The sequence below is a fragment of the Gymnoscopelus braueri genome (assembly GCF_963280865.1).
Source record: "Gymnoscopelus braueri genome assembly, chromosome: 3".
NCBI classification, from domain to species: Eukaryota; Metazoa; Chordata; class Actinopteri; order Myctophiformes; family Myctophidae; genus Gymnoscopelus; species Gymnoscopelus braueri.
In genome coordinates, this window is record NC_137612.1 from 28,013,067 (window position 1) to 28,029,939 (window position 16,873).

At 39.6% G+C, this 16,873-nt stretch overlaps 1 protein-coding gene across 1 annotated transcript in view; it reads left to right on the top strand.

Annotated features, from left to right (window-relative positions):
* Positions 1–16,873, top strand: part of pcbp4 (poly(rC) binding protein 4) — a gene marked incomplete at its 3' end in the record, with an annotated part of 68,593 nt that overhangs the window by 35,903 nt on the left and 15,817 nt on the right. Inside the window, exons 8-11 of the mRNA XM_080424384.1 lie at positions 4,081–4,152; positions 14,322–14,363; positions 14,513–14,588; positions 16,466–16,521. Of these exons, the coding sequence (XP_080280510.1) occupies positions 4,081–4,152; positions 14,322–14,363; positions 14,513–14,588; positions 16,466–16,521 (246 nt within the window). The remainder of the gene's footprint in view (positions 1–4,080; positions 4,153–14,321; positions 14,364–14,512; positions 14,589–16,465; positions 16,522–16,873) is intronic.

A 16,873-nucleotide genomic window follows, 5' to 3' on the forward strand; every position in this document is an offset into this window, starting at 1 on the left:
AAAAAAAAAAACGTTTTTTTATTTATTTATTTTTGACCATGAGGGGCCGCCAAGACGCTGCGTTGGGGCCGCATGCGGCCCGCGGTCCGCGGGTTGAGTAGCGCTGCCTTAAAGAATATTATGGCTGTGCTTTTCTTCACAGTGGTATGCGTACTATATATAGCCGCCATCAGTAAGATAGCTGAATTATTGCCACAAAGGGTGATTAACAATGCCCTTTGAATGTGAGCACAAAGACTAGTCTGCCTCTCACTTACTGTAGTCTCTTTCTATCACACAAAAATAAACACACCCGGTTCCACACACAAACAAACACTTGGACGTGACATAAAAGAACACAGGCAAGCACTGACATTCAGGATGATAAGCAGGCAAAGAGACTCGCATTTGGTCACTTGTTAAGCCTCCGTTTGATGTTTAGTGGCAGCTTCCATCGCCGTGCTCACAAAAGAGGCTAAATGCATTCTTCTTACCGATGTTTATCCCATTAAGACCTGATTCTACAACTGCCTTCTGAATCAGTAGTTCTCACACGTTTTGTAATTCAAAATTATTCACCGTTTTTCAAACACTTTCAAGATTTTTCAAAAATGATTAAAAAATAGCAGATGTACAAGCTTGCAGCGTGGCACTGTGAGCTTGTATATCTGCTATTTTTGAATAGCTAAACGCTAAAATCTAAAATGACACTGCGGGATGCTTTCCCGGTTTTAATGGATTATTCATCACCAATCATGACTATTCATGAATCATGAAGTGTGCCTACAACATGACTGATGTCGGCCTCTGTGTGTGCATGTGCAGCTGTTTGTAGCACTGCTGTTATGTGTGTCTGACTGTATGCGTGTTATGTGTGTATGTGTACGTGCGTGTGTGCGTGCGTGTCTGTGTGTCTGATGTGCATTCCGCACCACTAGCATCAAGATCCCCATGAATATGCACCGAAAGTGCACAGCAAAATCCTCCATTTGGGTCCATTTTTACACTCACAGTTAAACCAACACTGAGGATTTTACTGTGTACAGTACTGTCGCCTCATTAGTACCGACTTGCTGTTGAACATTAATTGACAGAACTGAAAGATTTTACTCAGTGACCACAGAGTTTAATGTCCATTTGTGTAAAGACAGACGCAATCAGACGCAAGTCGGGAGGATGCATTTTTATGGACAGTAGAACATGCAATTCTTGTCCTAGTATGTGGTAGCCTTTCAGTGTGTTTTCCTCCTCTCTGGTTAATGAATAAATGAGGAGTTTCATAATATCTTGCTCGTGGGCAGACAGATGACAAAATGTTTCAATAAGTGACATCAGGTGTCTCGCGGCTAGCTATGCTAGCTTTGTTTGTACTATTTGGCCACAATGCCATGCAGCAGTACCTGCCACCTCACTCTGCTGTGCATTTTAATTCATTATAACTGTCCGATGTAATGACACTGTTTCTGTTAGATTGCAATGTCCACAGGCATGTCTCTCAGTTCAGAGTTAATTACACTGCCAATTGATTTAATTCATTATACAGCATGACATAGCTGTCGACACCAAGTTAATATGATTATGGAGGGGGGTATCACGACTAGGAGAGTCAAATTTGAAGCAGAAGTATTCTACTGGCCATCTTTGAACCAATTAAATGTCACAGTGTGTTTTCTTCCTCTCTGTTTAATTAATAAATTACAAATCAACCAATTAACTACATGTTGCCATGCAACTTGGTTGCCAGCCAACTTCTACAGATTGACAATAGACCTTCCTCTCTGGTCTGCTAAGATATGTGGGATTTGTTTAATTAGGGCTACATTTGAAAAATCCAGAGTTTTTGACATGAATCACCCCCCAATTAAGGCCCTTCTGTCCATTTATAAGAGAAGTTAAAATCATTGTTTTAATGTTTTGCCCTGCGTTTTCAAGCAGAAGGGGAGCTGGGATGCTTAATTGGCATGAGAAATCTCTTTGGGCGCATACATACAGCCCATGCAGTGCACTGAAGCTTAGCAACCAAGCAAGTTGTCATTTTGGTCTATTTAAGAAATGAATGGGCTTCCCAGGGAGAGTGGTGTAAAGGAGAGTACCTGTACTCTGTGTTGGGTATTGACGTATCCCGCGGTGTCTCCCAGTGCACTTATTTGGGGTATCAGGGTTTGTAGTCTTGGAAAGTAACTAAGTGCATTTACTCAAGTACTCTTTTGAGGTACTTTTACTTTACTTGAGTAAAGTATCCCCTTTATACTACAAGCTCAGAACGCGTCGCACGCGACGCGTTGTAACCTTGTAGAAAAATTACTAGTACTTTGGTACTATAAGTATATTTTGATCCCAATACTTTTCAACTTTTACTCAAGTTTAGAATTTTCAATGTGGGCCTTTTACTTGTAACAGAGTATTTTTTTTATTGTGGTATTGCTTCTTTTACTTAAGTACAAAATCTGTGTCCAGTACTTCTTCCACCACTGAGGGTTTGTGGAGCTTAGCCTAGCACGGCTGACAGTCTCATGAAAGGCCTGCTGTGCTTGCCATGGCTTAGTGCTAATACACTTCCCTCCAGACACCAGCGAGACCCCAAACCTGACCTAAATAGGAACCCCACCAGTGCCTTCTCTCTGTCTAGTGTCTACCCCATAGCACTGACCCTCTCAGCTTTCCAGTTCTATTCCTCAATAATGAAAAGGTATAAAGGAGAGTGGACGATGGCATACTCGCATTTAACCATACTTAACCCATTAAGACCGGGAACGCATCTGTGTCATTTTTAGATTTCTTTGACTATTCAAAAAATAGCAGATCTACAAGCTCATAGCCGTGCTATGAGCTTGTAGCTTGTTGCTTGTAGATCTGCAGTTTTGTTTTAATTGTGAGAATATATGCGAATTTAAAGCGAACATTTGTAAAATATTTTGTTCCAGGGACCCCCAGAAGCAAAGATTTGAGTAAAACATGTTGGTTAAAAAAATATATGTATTCAAAGATTTGCACAAATGTTCAAGATTTTTAGTAGCAGATCTACAAGCTCGTAGCGCGGCATTCAGTGCCGTGCTATGAGTTTGTAGATCAGCTATTTTTGAATAGCCCAAAGTATAAAATAATGGTTAAAGCTCAAATCTAAAATGACACAGATGCGTTGCCGGATTCAATGTGTTAAACCCTATATACTTTGTTGACCGGTGTCACCCAGGGCTCTATCCATGGCCCACTCCTTTTTTTTTTAACCAAAAACAGCCAACCTACAAGGTCACACACACACCTTACATGCCCAGAATAGGGATACTAGGGTTTAAGTTGTGGGATAAGCAAGATAAGTAGTTTGGAGTAGCTCCATTCTGTTCTTACAAGCCCAAACAACAGCTACCTTGTGCATGCTTTAAAAGTGATGGGGTTATATCTATGGTTTATGATCTCATATAAGTCAAAGATTACACCTCTGAAGGCTACTACTATATGTAATAATCTATCTACTGACGACACAGTTAGTGGCACAGGAGATAAACTTTTATATCCCTTATAGTTTCACTGTTCCCTGTGTTGGAGCTCTTTGACTCTGTGGGGCAGCATTGTTGTGCGATCCATGCGTGGTATTCAGTTTTTATTTCGTTGACTAAAACTATGAAGGAAAATGTTCGTCGACTACCTTTTTTCACTGATGAAAACTGAATAAAAACTAAGCTATGAAGACAAAAACGCTGGGATGACCTAAATACACTGACAATTTCATCAACAATAAAAAACGAGATGGGTGGACACAAACGGGTGGACTAGTGGAGAAGAGATCCAGTAGAACTAAGACGAGTCATTTTATGCTTGGCTGCACGTGGGTGTCACGCTGCGGCTATTTTCGGCACACATCTAAGTATAAATCAGGCATTATGACGCCATCAAGGCCTGTCAAAATCCATTTTAGTCGACTAAATTCATATGATATTTAGTCAACCAAAGCCAGACTAAAACATTTCAGATGACTAAAATATGACTAAGACTAAATGTAATTTTATTTCCAAAAGACTATGACTAAATTTAGCTGTCAAAATGAACACTGGTAGTGTTTGACTTATATGCTTGTTTCTCTCTCCCCTGTCCTGAATCCAGATGTTCGAGGCATCAGACTTTGGCTCTCATCCCCTGTTCTCTATGACGCAGGGAGGAGTGGACCTTCAACAAGTGAGTATAAGGGAGTCAAATTGTATTAAGCGTTAATTTAAAGGTGGTGTAAGTGATTTTATCGTTCTTTAAAAAAAAGAATAAGAGTTAAATAGCTCTATATTTGGATAGCAATCATTGCTATAGACGAATCCACAGACGCGCTGCCTGTAGCTGCCTGTAGGCGGCCATTGCTGCGGTGTCGCGTCCGTGGAGCGTTGACACCGCAGCAATGGCTGCGCCCAGGGCAGCGCTCCGTGGATTCGTGTATAGAGCAGTGGTTTTCAACCTTTTTCATATCAATGTCCATTATTTATTCGGTATTTGAGCCATATGGATCACCATTTCATGAGATTTAGACTCTAAAGGTCCTTACACACCGGGGCGATTTTTTTCATGCGAATAATACGTTTTTTTAAAAAACCTTATAAAGTCAATGCAAGCTTCCACACCAGTTTCGCGGAGCGAAAAAAGCGTCTTTTAATTATTCGGAACGAGTCCGAATTTTTCGTATATTCGCATATTCGCCGGTGTGTAACCGCCTTTAGACCCAAAACTTATAAGATATTGTCCACAATTTTGATGTTGGTACCATAGGAGAGATGGCAAAGTTGATCAAAATAACAATTATTCTATATTCTCTAATGTGTAGACTTATTGTAAAGTAAGTAATGCAGATGTTTAACAATTTAGCTCTTGAGAGTGTAAAATTAAACCAAATGGACCCGTAAGAGCATTTTACGCTCTCAAGAGTTAAAGATCTATAAGGGTCCATTTGGTTTCCAACTCTCCATCATTTAGCTGGGGACCACCTGGAACCCCCTCAAGGACCACTGGTGGTCCCCGGACCACTGGTTGAGAACCCTGCTATAGAGTGTTTGTTCAGTTACACTCTCCAGCAAATACATTTTCAGGTCAGGATACCAATTTTATCCAATCAGGAGTGAGAATTCCTACAGGGTACAGGATAGAGCTGTGACATTGGAAGTGTGAAACGAAAAAGAAAACGAGCAGACAAAATTGGAACTGGAACACGGCAAAATGTAATGATCTTTGTGGGGTTCTCTCTTCTGATTGGATAAACTTGGTATCACGACCTGAACAGGAAACTCCTGTAACTGAATAAACACTCTTTAGCAATGATTACTATCAGAAATATAACTAATATATATATATATATACATATATATATAATGTAATGTAACTTTTTTTAACCAAAGAAATCAATTACACTACCACCTTTAACTGTACAAATGTAATCAAAGGGACCTGTAATGGGTCCATTTGGTTACATTTCTCCACGCTGAGTTAAATTAACAGCGCTGATTATGTCTGAATCTCTGTACCCTGGAAAGGTTGGGGTGCTCTGGGTCCTGAACCCAATACACACACACACACACACACACACACACACACACACACACACACACACACACACACACACACACACACACACACACACACACACACACACACACACACACACACACACATGCACTAAAATCCTTTGCAATATATATATATATATATATATATATATATATATATATATATATATATATATATATATATATAATATATGTATGTATATAATATATGTATATCAACAGATGTTAGGGAGAAAAGAGTATGGATAGGGCAAATGAACGGACCCAAAGCCCTGTCATAGATGTTAATAAAATATTTATCCATAAAAGTGCCTGTTACTGGATATCTGTTTGATGTGTATTTCTATGATATGAATTCTCTCATGGTTACAAATGGATGAGTTTACTCTGAGGATTTTACTGTGTATCGACTGAGAGCACATTCTGAGGCGACCACGTCATAAATCCCCTGGACGGCGACTGCTCAGGAAATAACAACAAACTTGCAAAAGGTTCAGTGAAAAAAAAATTGGAATGGCAGCGCTCCCAAACAAATAAGAATCATGATTGATTCAGATTCAGATGCACTTTATTTGTACCTCAGAAAAGTGCAGTGTTGTGTTTGCCAAAACTCAGGAAACGGTAGAAATGTATTAATGTAAGTCAAAGTGCAGTAAGTGCAAAGGAGCCTACCCAGTAAATACAAAGAGAAGCAATAGAAACGTATCTCTGCAAAAGCAATCAATAAGAATCTAACCATATAATAAAGCGACTGTGTCATTTGTAAAACAAAGTGGCTATGGCAAAAAACAAACAAGGCAAGTTCATTTAAAACCTTCCATTGTCCATCCTCTATAAAAAAAATATATAGCACTAACTAAAAACTTTGCACTTATGACAATTGGGTATAATGCAACTACATACTAACAGTGACCACACAATTGTGAGGTCCTGTTGAAAGTCCTGTTGAAAGTCCCTCTCTTTCCTGTCTGTCACCATACTTTTTTATGAAATCTACAAACAAATCTCTACTGTGTTTTTGTTTTTCTCCACATATCTGTTGGTGTTGGTTATCAGAAGCTGATAACCAACCAGCTGATGACTTATGCAGACATTAGCCAGCTTCAGCAGGTACAGTATAGGTTATTGGGACATGCCTCAACTGTTTTTTTTCCCATTTCAGACCCAGCACAGGAAAAATATAGAAAAGGGTTGTTTTCATGTCTGCGTGCCTACGCTAAAAATATAAAATCAATGTGAAGACTTCTCAAATACTGTATATCTGGGAAGGGAACCAATTTCTAAAAGTGCCACTGTCATGTACCATTACCAACCAATTTGACCATCCTTTTAAAAGCCATTTGATTGGATTTGTCCTTTCATTGAGTATGTTTTATTAGCCCTACATTCACGCAGGTAGTCATGTACATGTATAGACGCATTCATGCATTCACTTCAATTCAACGCCCACACAGAACACTGCACTGTGTATTTACAAAGCCACATAGACGACCACTGAGGGTGTACAGTAAATAAGAGATTGTTGTGATGGTCAAGGACCCTGGATGAACATTCACTCTCTTGATAAACATTACTCCTTTTCCCTTTCCTTTCATCGGATGGTGCTTGGACTTGAATAGATCGCTGACTACAGCCAACAACAGGTACAGCAGCCACTGATGTCACATACTGTACGATCAATGTGTTCACTCCTCTCCTTTCAGGCACACTTCTATAGGGCTTGATAAACATTATTCCTCCTCTTTCAGAGTGGAAAATTAAACGGAAAATTAAACGGAAGGATACATCATGTGTTATCATATAAGGATACATCATCAAGTGTTAAAAGTACCAGAAAGAAAGAGAGAGAAGCATGCAAAGAGACAAATGGACTAGAAGATAGAGAGTGGGAGAGTGGCAATGAGAAAGTGGACATTGAAAAGCAAGAGGTCACAAAGAGAGAGAGAGAGAGAGAGAGAGAGAGAGAGTCTGAAGGAAAGCCACAGAGAGAAATAAGAAGAGACAGGAGCACTGCATCAGTTCTGGCTGCAGAGCCACTCTCCCGTGGTGTGTGGAGTCGGTGTGAGTGTGCCTGCTGAGTAAAAAGGCTGATAAAAGTAGACAGGAGCACTGCCATTGCACACCCAATAGAGCAGCTTACCTAACAGTACATCTGCTGAGGGGCATTTCCTGTTTATTTTCCATGTGTGGTAGTCATAAATTGGTCTCCAACCTCACAGGGAACCAGGGCTAACCGAGTGAAACGGGAGGGCAATATTTAACTAATGCTAAACGGAGTAGAATCCTATAGAGCGTCGCAGTTCCCGCCCACTTCCTGTTTTTTTTGGTGCCGGAAGAAAAAACTCAATGCATTTTTCCATTGACATTTCCAAAAATATTTATATCTATTAATTTAAGCCTCGAATCAAGCCATCATGACATGACATGAATCATGACCATAAACGTTTGATTCTGTGATTTTTTTTTTGTTGAAAACGGCAAAACAAAGGGTATTTATTAAATATAGTATATCATATAATTAAATATAAAATAAAAAAAAATCACAGAAAAAAACGTTTTATGGTCATGATTCATGTCATCTCGTGATGGCTTGATTCGAGGCTTAAATTAATAGATATAAATATTTTTGGAAATGTCAATGGAAAAATGCATTGAGTTTTTTCTTCCGGCACCAAAAAAAACAGGAAGTGGGCGGGAACTGCGACGCTCTATAAACACAGTGTCTAAATGCAGTGGTGGAAAAAGTGCTCAAATTTTGTACCTAAGTTAAAGTATCAATGCTGCAATGTAGAAATACTCCATATCAGTGCTGCAATGTAGAAATGTAGAAACAATGCGTTGTGTCACAATGCATGGCATCGCGATGCATTGTGAGCTTGTAGATTGGCTATTTTCAAATGGCCAAAAGAAAATATATATAAGGCTGAAGTGTTTAGTGTATGTTGTGTAATAAAAATCTATAAAGTAACTAGTAACTCAAGTTTTTAAATAATTGTAGTGGAGTAAAAGTACAATATTTGCCTCTGAGATGTAGTGGAGTAGAAGTAAAAGTACTTAAATTGGAAATACTCCATACAGTAAAGTAAAAATACCTCAAAACTGTACTTAAGTACAGTACTTGAGTAAATGTACTTAGTTACTTTACACCACTGCCTAAATGTACGTACCATATTGTCTTTGGTTTGCTTTCACTCCTCACATAATATGAAGAGTTGTTGCTGAGCTGAGAGGGCTTGGATCAAGGAAGGTCCTTCGCTTTAGAGCACTTTACTAGAATGCTACAGTTTGACACTATTTTGTTGCCCATATAAGTGGTTTAGACAGGAAATCTTTAGCTTTCACTGGAGATCCATGAGCTTAGACTGAGGGATGATGATGATGATGCATAGTGACTGTGCCATTTTGCCTTCCGCAAATGCTAAGAATGTTATTTAGACAACTCGTTTATACCTGGTATCCTAGTTTCTTTGAAGCACTAAATTGTTCTCTTTGCACTCTACTTATGTGATCTTTTATCTTGTTGTTTGTTGATGAGGGTTCATGATCGTGCTGACTCCGGTCGTGCACTTGTAAATTGCTCTGGAATATCGATTTATCGTGTCTTCTAAATTACTAATTTGCACACAGAACATCTCAGAACAAAAAAAATAAACATTCAATTTAGCCATAAACAAACAAAAAGGATTCCAGTGTACTGTGAAAGTCATGAATGAAAGTCAACACTGCAGATGTCTATTCGGAACCAAGAAACACAGGAGACCGTTTTAGCTGAACTGTTATTAGACCATCTAACAGAACTGCAAAACATAGCTCAAGGCTTGTGTCACATGTCACCTCTCACCTCTGTAACTTACTGCACTGTACTGTCAAATTAAGAACAAATATGCCTTTAAATGCCTGTATATTGTTTAAAGGCCCAAAGTAAACAGTGAAGAATTTAGCCACCACTACAGTACATGAAGGTGACTTACTGTATAACTACAACACCTTCATCATTGCTAGGACTGAACTAAGAGGCAGGCACTTTCCTCTGACTTTGTTTGTTCGACAAATACTACAGTACAAATACTACCGTACACAACCATACATTCATTCTAACTTCACCTGCTTCTCAGACTACTCAGGTTGAGGAATCTTCTCAACATTGATTAGGCCTTTTCAAAGAATCTTATCACATCATATTTCTGTGTGGTCATATCGATTCATCCATTCATCATGTATCTGCTAACTCATCTATACCAACTTCCTTATTTAGCCGTGTGAGTTTGCGTGTGCATGTGCGTGTGCGTTTCATAGCACCTGCACTCAGAAGTTCAGTTGTGCAAGCAGATTTGTCCTTTATTGATCTCTCACCTGTATTGCCTGAGCTGCTTGGGGACACTGTGATTAATTATCCAGATACAAGCAGTACATCATCACTGAGGAGGACATTATCATGCACTTCATGTTAAAACACAGTTTTGTTGCTCTGGCCTTTCAAATCTTTCTTCGGAGACCCACATTATGTAACGCATTGGATTTAAACTGGCATATTGTGGTGTCAGCCTGTGTGTGTGTGTGTGTTCACAATTTACAATTACAATGTGTAGACATTTAGCAGCCTCTTATCCAGAGTGCCTTGCAAAGTGCAAAGATCGGAGTCATGAACTCTAGTCTGTTAATAGAAGTGCCAAGAAAGTTACGCTAATTAAGTGCGATAAAGTGACTATAGGATAGCCTGTAGATATCAAACCTACCGTCTGCGGAGAGCAAGGGACCTAATGATGACTGTAAGAAGGGATATCGAATGCGGTAATTGGAGGAGATGAGGCGATAAAGAGAGATAGGACAGCGAGAGTGGGGAAAAAGTAGGCCATTTTTCTTTAGTTTTTTGTATTTTTCTTTTGAACCTATGCTTTCATGCTCTTCAGTCTGGGCTCTCAATTGAATACAATAACAAATTACTTATAAGAGACTATAGTGTACACAATGAAAGCTGTGTGATTGAAAATCAATCAAATGTACTGGAAGTGGCAGAAAGGACCTATTGTAAAGGTTGCTGTCCCAATTAATTTGATATTGATATAGAGTAGTTCAAAACACTTCTGCATAGGGTACTTTGGTTTTATACTTTTGGCCGACGGCACCCCAATTTCACTCCCTCTTTGGATCGATCGCAACTGCCACTTTTCCTCTCAACAAAGATGGCTGAAGTTTCACCAGGAGTATTTGACAATCATTCAATCAGTGCCCATGAACAAGACACTAAACCCCTAGCTCCTCACTCATTCTAAGTTGTTCCCAATATGAATCACTATAACATTGCAGCGTTACCCCGTCATTACCGTACCCACAACCTGCACAGACACATTTCAACACTTTGTTAAGTAGCAAAAACAGCCCATCTACAAGATCACAACAGCTGTTTTCCCTACTTTTGCACGACCGACAAAGTATGGCATTAATTTACAACAACAAAAAAAACGATATATACTGTATCAAATATGGACTGGAGATACAAGGTCACTGCAACAATGACGATATGTTACAGTATACAGTATATATGAAAGGATCCCTCAGCCCTGGCAAACCTCAACCTATAATTCGCCAACTCTGTAGTACCTTTCCCTTGTCAATTCTCCAGCTATATTAAGTCACTAATGAATATTTAGAAGTGGTATTTATTAATAATTCATTCACTATCGTTCAGCCTGGATGCACTGTTCTATGCTGGTATGTTCAGTACCTCCCATCATCATGAATAACTACTGGAATATCTGCAGAACTATGGATATAATGAGATACTGTTCTCACAGCGAGGTTCAATAAGATATTCTTTAAAAAGACATCACACGTTACGTACTGTGTGTATATCATCCAGCATCTTATTGTAAGTGCAAATAGAAACAAGGCAAACGTGCTTCTTTCTTGGATATTTCATGGTTATCTTGTTTTTTTTTAAGGCAGCCGACTACATTTGTGTTGCGATGCAAATTTCAAACATTGCGTTGTTTGAAATTTGAGAATGATTCATCTACGATGAATTGAGTACAAAGGACCCCAATGGAAATAAGCCATAGTGCTTTCTTGGGTTTAAAATCCTCTTAACAGACCTTGTATTGAACTGCACGTCCCTGTGCTTGTCTTTGCAAACTGTTACTAAAGTATTCAATCAAACAATCAATCAAACATTGTATATATTTGCACCTGTTTTAGACCAGATCTATGCCTACTTTAATTCAATGTTTTGCAAACTATCCCAAAATAATTGCTGCAATTTTTCCCAAAATGATTTTATTAATTATTTTTTGTCCTACAGTTAAAGGTTTAATTTAGCATATGGCTACATTTCAACCTGGCGTCCATGTTTTGGGGCTAACATTATAGGCTTTTTATTATTTATTTATAAGGCTTGGGAACTCTAGAAACAAACATTTCGGGGGCCCGTCTTCATTTTTCATAAGATGGTGACTTAATATAGCTGGAGAATTGCAATCCCAATAGTGATATCTGGGTTATTTGACCCTACAAAGTATTGGCGGATTTGACCACATCCCGAAATACCCGTAGGCTATTACTAAATAGAAATACACTATTTATAGATATCCAAATCAAAACACATCAAGATAATACTGCAAAATATTTATAAAGTGTATGCTTATAGTGTCCACTGATTTGGCTCTGTTTGTTTAATTCAGTGGCCTATTTCTTGGTTTCTGTGTCTCAAAGAATAGCAATGGTAGCGCCAGAAAAGTATTTTATTTTGATATGATGCACATTAAGTAATGTTCATATTTCTGAATTACGCTTGGGTCATTTAAGTGTCTGCCACACCATAACAAGGACTACAACAAGACAGTATTGCCTTTGACTTGTCAGCTATCTAGCTTTGTGCACTTTTGCACAGGAAAATGTATTCTGCACTATTGGTCAGTTGATGATCGTCTCTTGACTCATTATCGTAGGCAGAGGAGCTCCTAACTCTCTATTGCCTTCTACTTGTCAGCTGTCTGACTCTGTTTTATGGTCAATGTTCTCCTGATCACAGAGGACTGTGTATATCCCTGAATTACCACCAGGTAATGCCGTAGATAGGAAATGAATCAATATCAAGCGGCTACATGACCTATTTAACAAGTTAAAAGAAAAAATCGTGTTGCAGTATATCCAGGTTTTAATGCGGTGTGTGGTCCGTCACTGACAGACGGAGAGGTCCTAGGGGCGGAGAAATGGGGGGAGAGGGGGGTTGTAGCTTCAAAGTTCAGCTTATACCAGTTTTGAAGCCACGCCTTTTGCTGTCTACTGTAGCTTCACAGCGCTAAGGAAAAGCGTGAAACGCTCATCTACATAGACATTATATTGAAACTTGAAAGTAGTCCTTGAACTCTTTCATGTAAGGAGGACTGAACGTTGAGGATTGACACAAGCAGTGCTGCCAGATTTTGCAAGAGAAATAAGCAACCAGGTATATGAAAACGATCCCAAAAGAAGCGACTAGGCCACATGAGTCATGACATGAGCACATAAAATGTGGAATATTTGGAATATTTTTGAGACATTCTAACAACAGAAATCTGGTATGGGGCTCCCTGGCACAAAACATTTTCAGTGTTCTCTGTTACGTTTTTGTCATACACACATACACAAAAAGCCACCCACATGCAAATAGAGTTCCTTCACCATTCTATCCAATCTTCTCTCTGTTCAAATATGCATATCTCTCCCACACACATACACTCAAACACTCTTCATCCTGTGCACGCACGCATACACAGTCTTCTCCCCAACCTCGTGGCCTGCCTCATTGCCTACGGAACTGTTCATTTAATTCTCTTTGAAGTTGACTATAGGGATTTGGGCAGGGCCTCATAAATCCCTTAAAGACCACCACAATCTCCGCAATATGAACACTGTTCAATAAGTGGATATAGGAAAGAGGCATCGATTCTGCCAATAAGACAGAGGTGATAGAGTTCACATCCTGTTGAGGATAAGTTCTCACGAAACTTAGATCTCCCAGGTGTAACAATTCCTATCTTTACGGTGAAGGAGGAATACAAAATGAAATGGACACAAGCCTGTGCAAAAGAAAACAATGGAATCCTAACAGCATAAAACTGTGTGGTCTGAGATGTCTGAAAGAATTATTCTTTTCTTTAGACAGTCACTTTACTGTATCTATATCAAATATAGATAATGGAGAAAAAAATATGCAGATATGTATTAAACATTGAAACAAAACGGTCATCTTTGACAGTACGGGAGATCACATCACTGAATTTTCCATAGTCTTGTGAGCTGATGTTTACGAATTTAAATTAGCTTAATGGTTTAACAGGTTTATATGTGAGAAGAATATTAATTACCGGTATTAACAATATTACATTTTACATACAGAGGCTAGAATAGGGGAACATCGCTTGGCTTTTGGTTTTGGGGTAGTATGCATTTTTAAAGGCATTTCAGTCTTTAATATTAGACGGTACAGTGCAAAGACATCAGAAAGAGAGGCTACAGAATTTGCCTACAATGCAACACAGGTCTCTTGAGTCAGACTTGAATGTAGAACTTGCTTGTACTTTATGGAAAGTGCCATTTCTGTTCAAAGCTGTTTCAAATACTGATTTGGGTGATTTCACACACACCTTGTCTGGGATCACCCGCATTTTTTAAATGGTCAAATCTATCTGTCAATGTGAATGACTTAACTTTTTCTAGCCCCCCCCCCCCCTAGTTTCCTTTTCTTTACCCATTTGGTGATATTTAGATCAAACTGTTAATATACTCTCAGTTAACCAAGTTTTGCTTGTTTTCTCTCCCTAGCAATATGCTGTTCAGGGCCAATATGGCATTCCACATTCAGAGGTGAGAACTTGACAAAGCTGTGTAATGCTATAATTAACTGTAATGTTTCCAAACTATTTATGTGTAATATGCAAATGCATTGGAATAATTTTCTCAATCTCTCTCTCTCTCTCTCTCTCTCTCTCTCTCTCTCTCTCTCTCTCTCTCAGTTGGCTAAGCTGCATCAGTTGTCAATGCAGCAACAGGGCCTGGCCGCCATGGGCCAATCAGCCTCAGTCCTACAAGGTATGCATACACACACACACACACACACACACACACACACACACACACACACACACACACACACACACACACACACACACACAAATACCTGCAAGATGAAAGATATCCAGGTAGGAAGCGATTTTTAGATTGCGTGCGTGCGTGCGTGCGTGCGTGCGTGCGTGCGTGCGCACATGTCTGTCAGTGTGTTTATCTGTTGAAGTCACTGTCACTCAACTCACACTATGACTTTGAAGTCACTTTGTTTTCACCCAACTCGGCTTCACTGGAACTAAAACTGTTTGACGATGATAGATAGACTAGATCTGCTGATGGATTTGCTTGTTGATTTTATATATATATATTAAGCCTGCAACGGTTCACAAAATTCACGGTTCGGTTCAATATTTTGGTGTCACGGTTCAATACAAAAGAAATAGTTTTTTTTCCCCAAAATGTGTAATTTATTCAGATTTTGTTTTAACATTGAACAATACCCATCTTCTAAGGCAAGGGGTCCTTGAGGGGGTTCCAGGGTAATTAACTGGAAAACCAAAGTGGCTCCAAACACCAGATCTGCTGGATAGTGGAGGGTCTTCTATTTCTGGTCATTAGCCATTATTGCAACATGTTAACTTAACGTAGCATTCAGCGCGTCTTCTCTTTCAGCGTGACTTTTTTTGTTTTGTTTTCTGTGTGGGGGGAGCGGGGGGGAGGAGCAAGCAACTCTAGGTTGGTCTAGGTTGCATAGTTGAGCGCAGATCCATTGAGACTAGTAAGGTTGAGCACACAGCGTATCGTCTGAAGTTGATAAAAAAAAAAAAAGTATATTGATATCGTTCGGTTCGTAGCGCGTACCGAACCGAGACCCTCGTATCGAACGGTTCAATACGAATACATGTATCGTTGCAGGCTTAATATATATATATATATATATATATATTGTACATACATACACACCATGTACTGTACACTGTAGACACTATGCGGTATAAGATTATACATGATACATTATTATAGCATGTGGCATTTGCTGTTTGGTTATTGTGTTGGCTTTTCTGGCAGGGTGACTTTGTTAAACACATTGTAGAGAACTTGTCACTACTCTACTGTTAAAAAAAACATGACGGCTTTGTCATCTAATTCATCAGCCTAACAGAAGAGCACATTATCATGCGGGCTATGGATGGATGACTATTCTATTATGCCCCAGGTAGAAAACTCATCAGTAGTGGTAGTGCAACACACACACACACACACACGCACGCACACACACACACACACACACACACACACACACACACACACACACACACACACACACACACACACACACACACACACACACACACACACACACACACACACACACACACACACACACACACACACACACATACAGGCTTATACTGTAAATACACACAGGTGCATTTCGTGAACACATAAGCACTCAAACAGCTGAACACTCACGCATGCATAGACACACTCGTATATAGACACACAGGCACACTGCACTTTTCATCTAGCTGGCTGGCACTTTTGTTTAGTTAGCTGTGCGTGCCTTTTCTCTGTGGAGAGAGAGAGAGACAGAAAGAAAGAAAGAAAGAAAGCTAATGTATAATTAATCAAGTCGTGTACAACAAGGCAGACAGCTAATTGTTGTCTCTGTTGTACTGAGGGAGAGCACCACCAACATCCTGTTAAGAAGTTATGATGAACTCTGTATTCTGGTATTGGCTCTAATTTTACAAATATTTCCATGTATCTCTCTCTCTCTCTCTCTCTCTCTCTCTCTCTCTCTCTCTCTCTCTCTCTCTCTCTCTCTCTCTCTCTCTCTCTCTCTCTCTCTCTCTCTCTCTCTCTCTCTCTCTCTCTCTCTCTCTCCCCCTCTCCCTCAGGAGGAGTAGATGCCACCTCTCAGACCACATCTCAGGAGCTGCTCATTCCAAACGATGTAAGCTCCCAGTGGACACCGATCATTTGGGTCTCTCTGTGTAGTTCACTGTAGTTCAGTAGTTCTACGTAGTTCAGCGTATTTCTGTGTAGTTCAGTTAAGTTCAGTGTAGCTCAGTGTACTTCAGTGAGTTCTGTGTAGTTCGGTGTACACACAGATACATAGAAGGTGCACCACACACTCACACACACACACACTCACACTCACTCTCTCTCACACACACACACACACACACACACACACACACACACACACACACACACACACACACACACACACACACACACACACACACACACACACACACACACACACGCTCACTTCTTTTCCATCATAATCTACTGAACTTGTT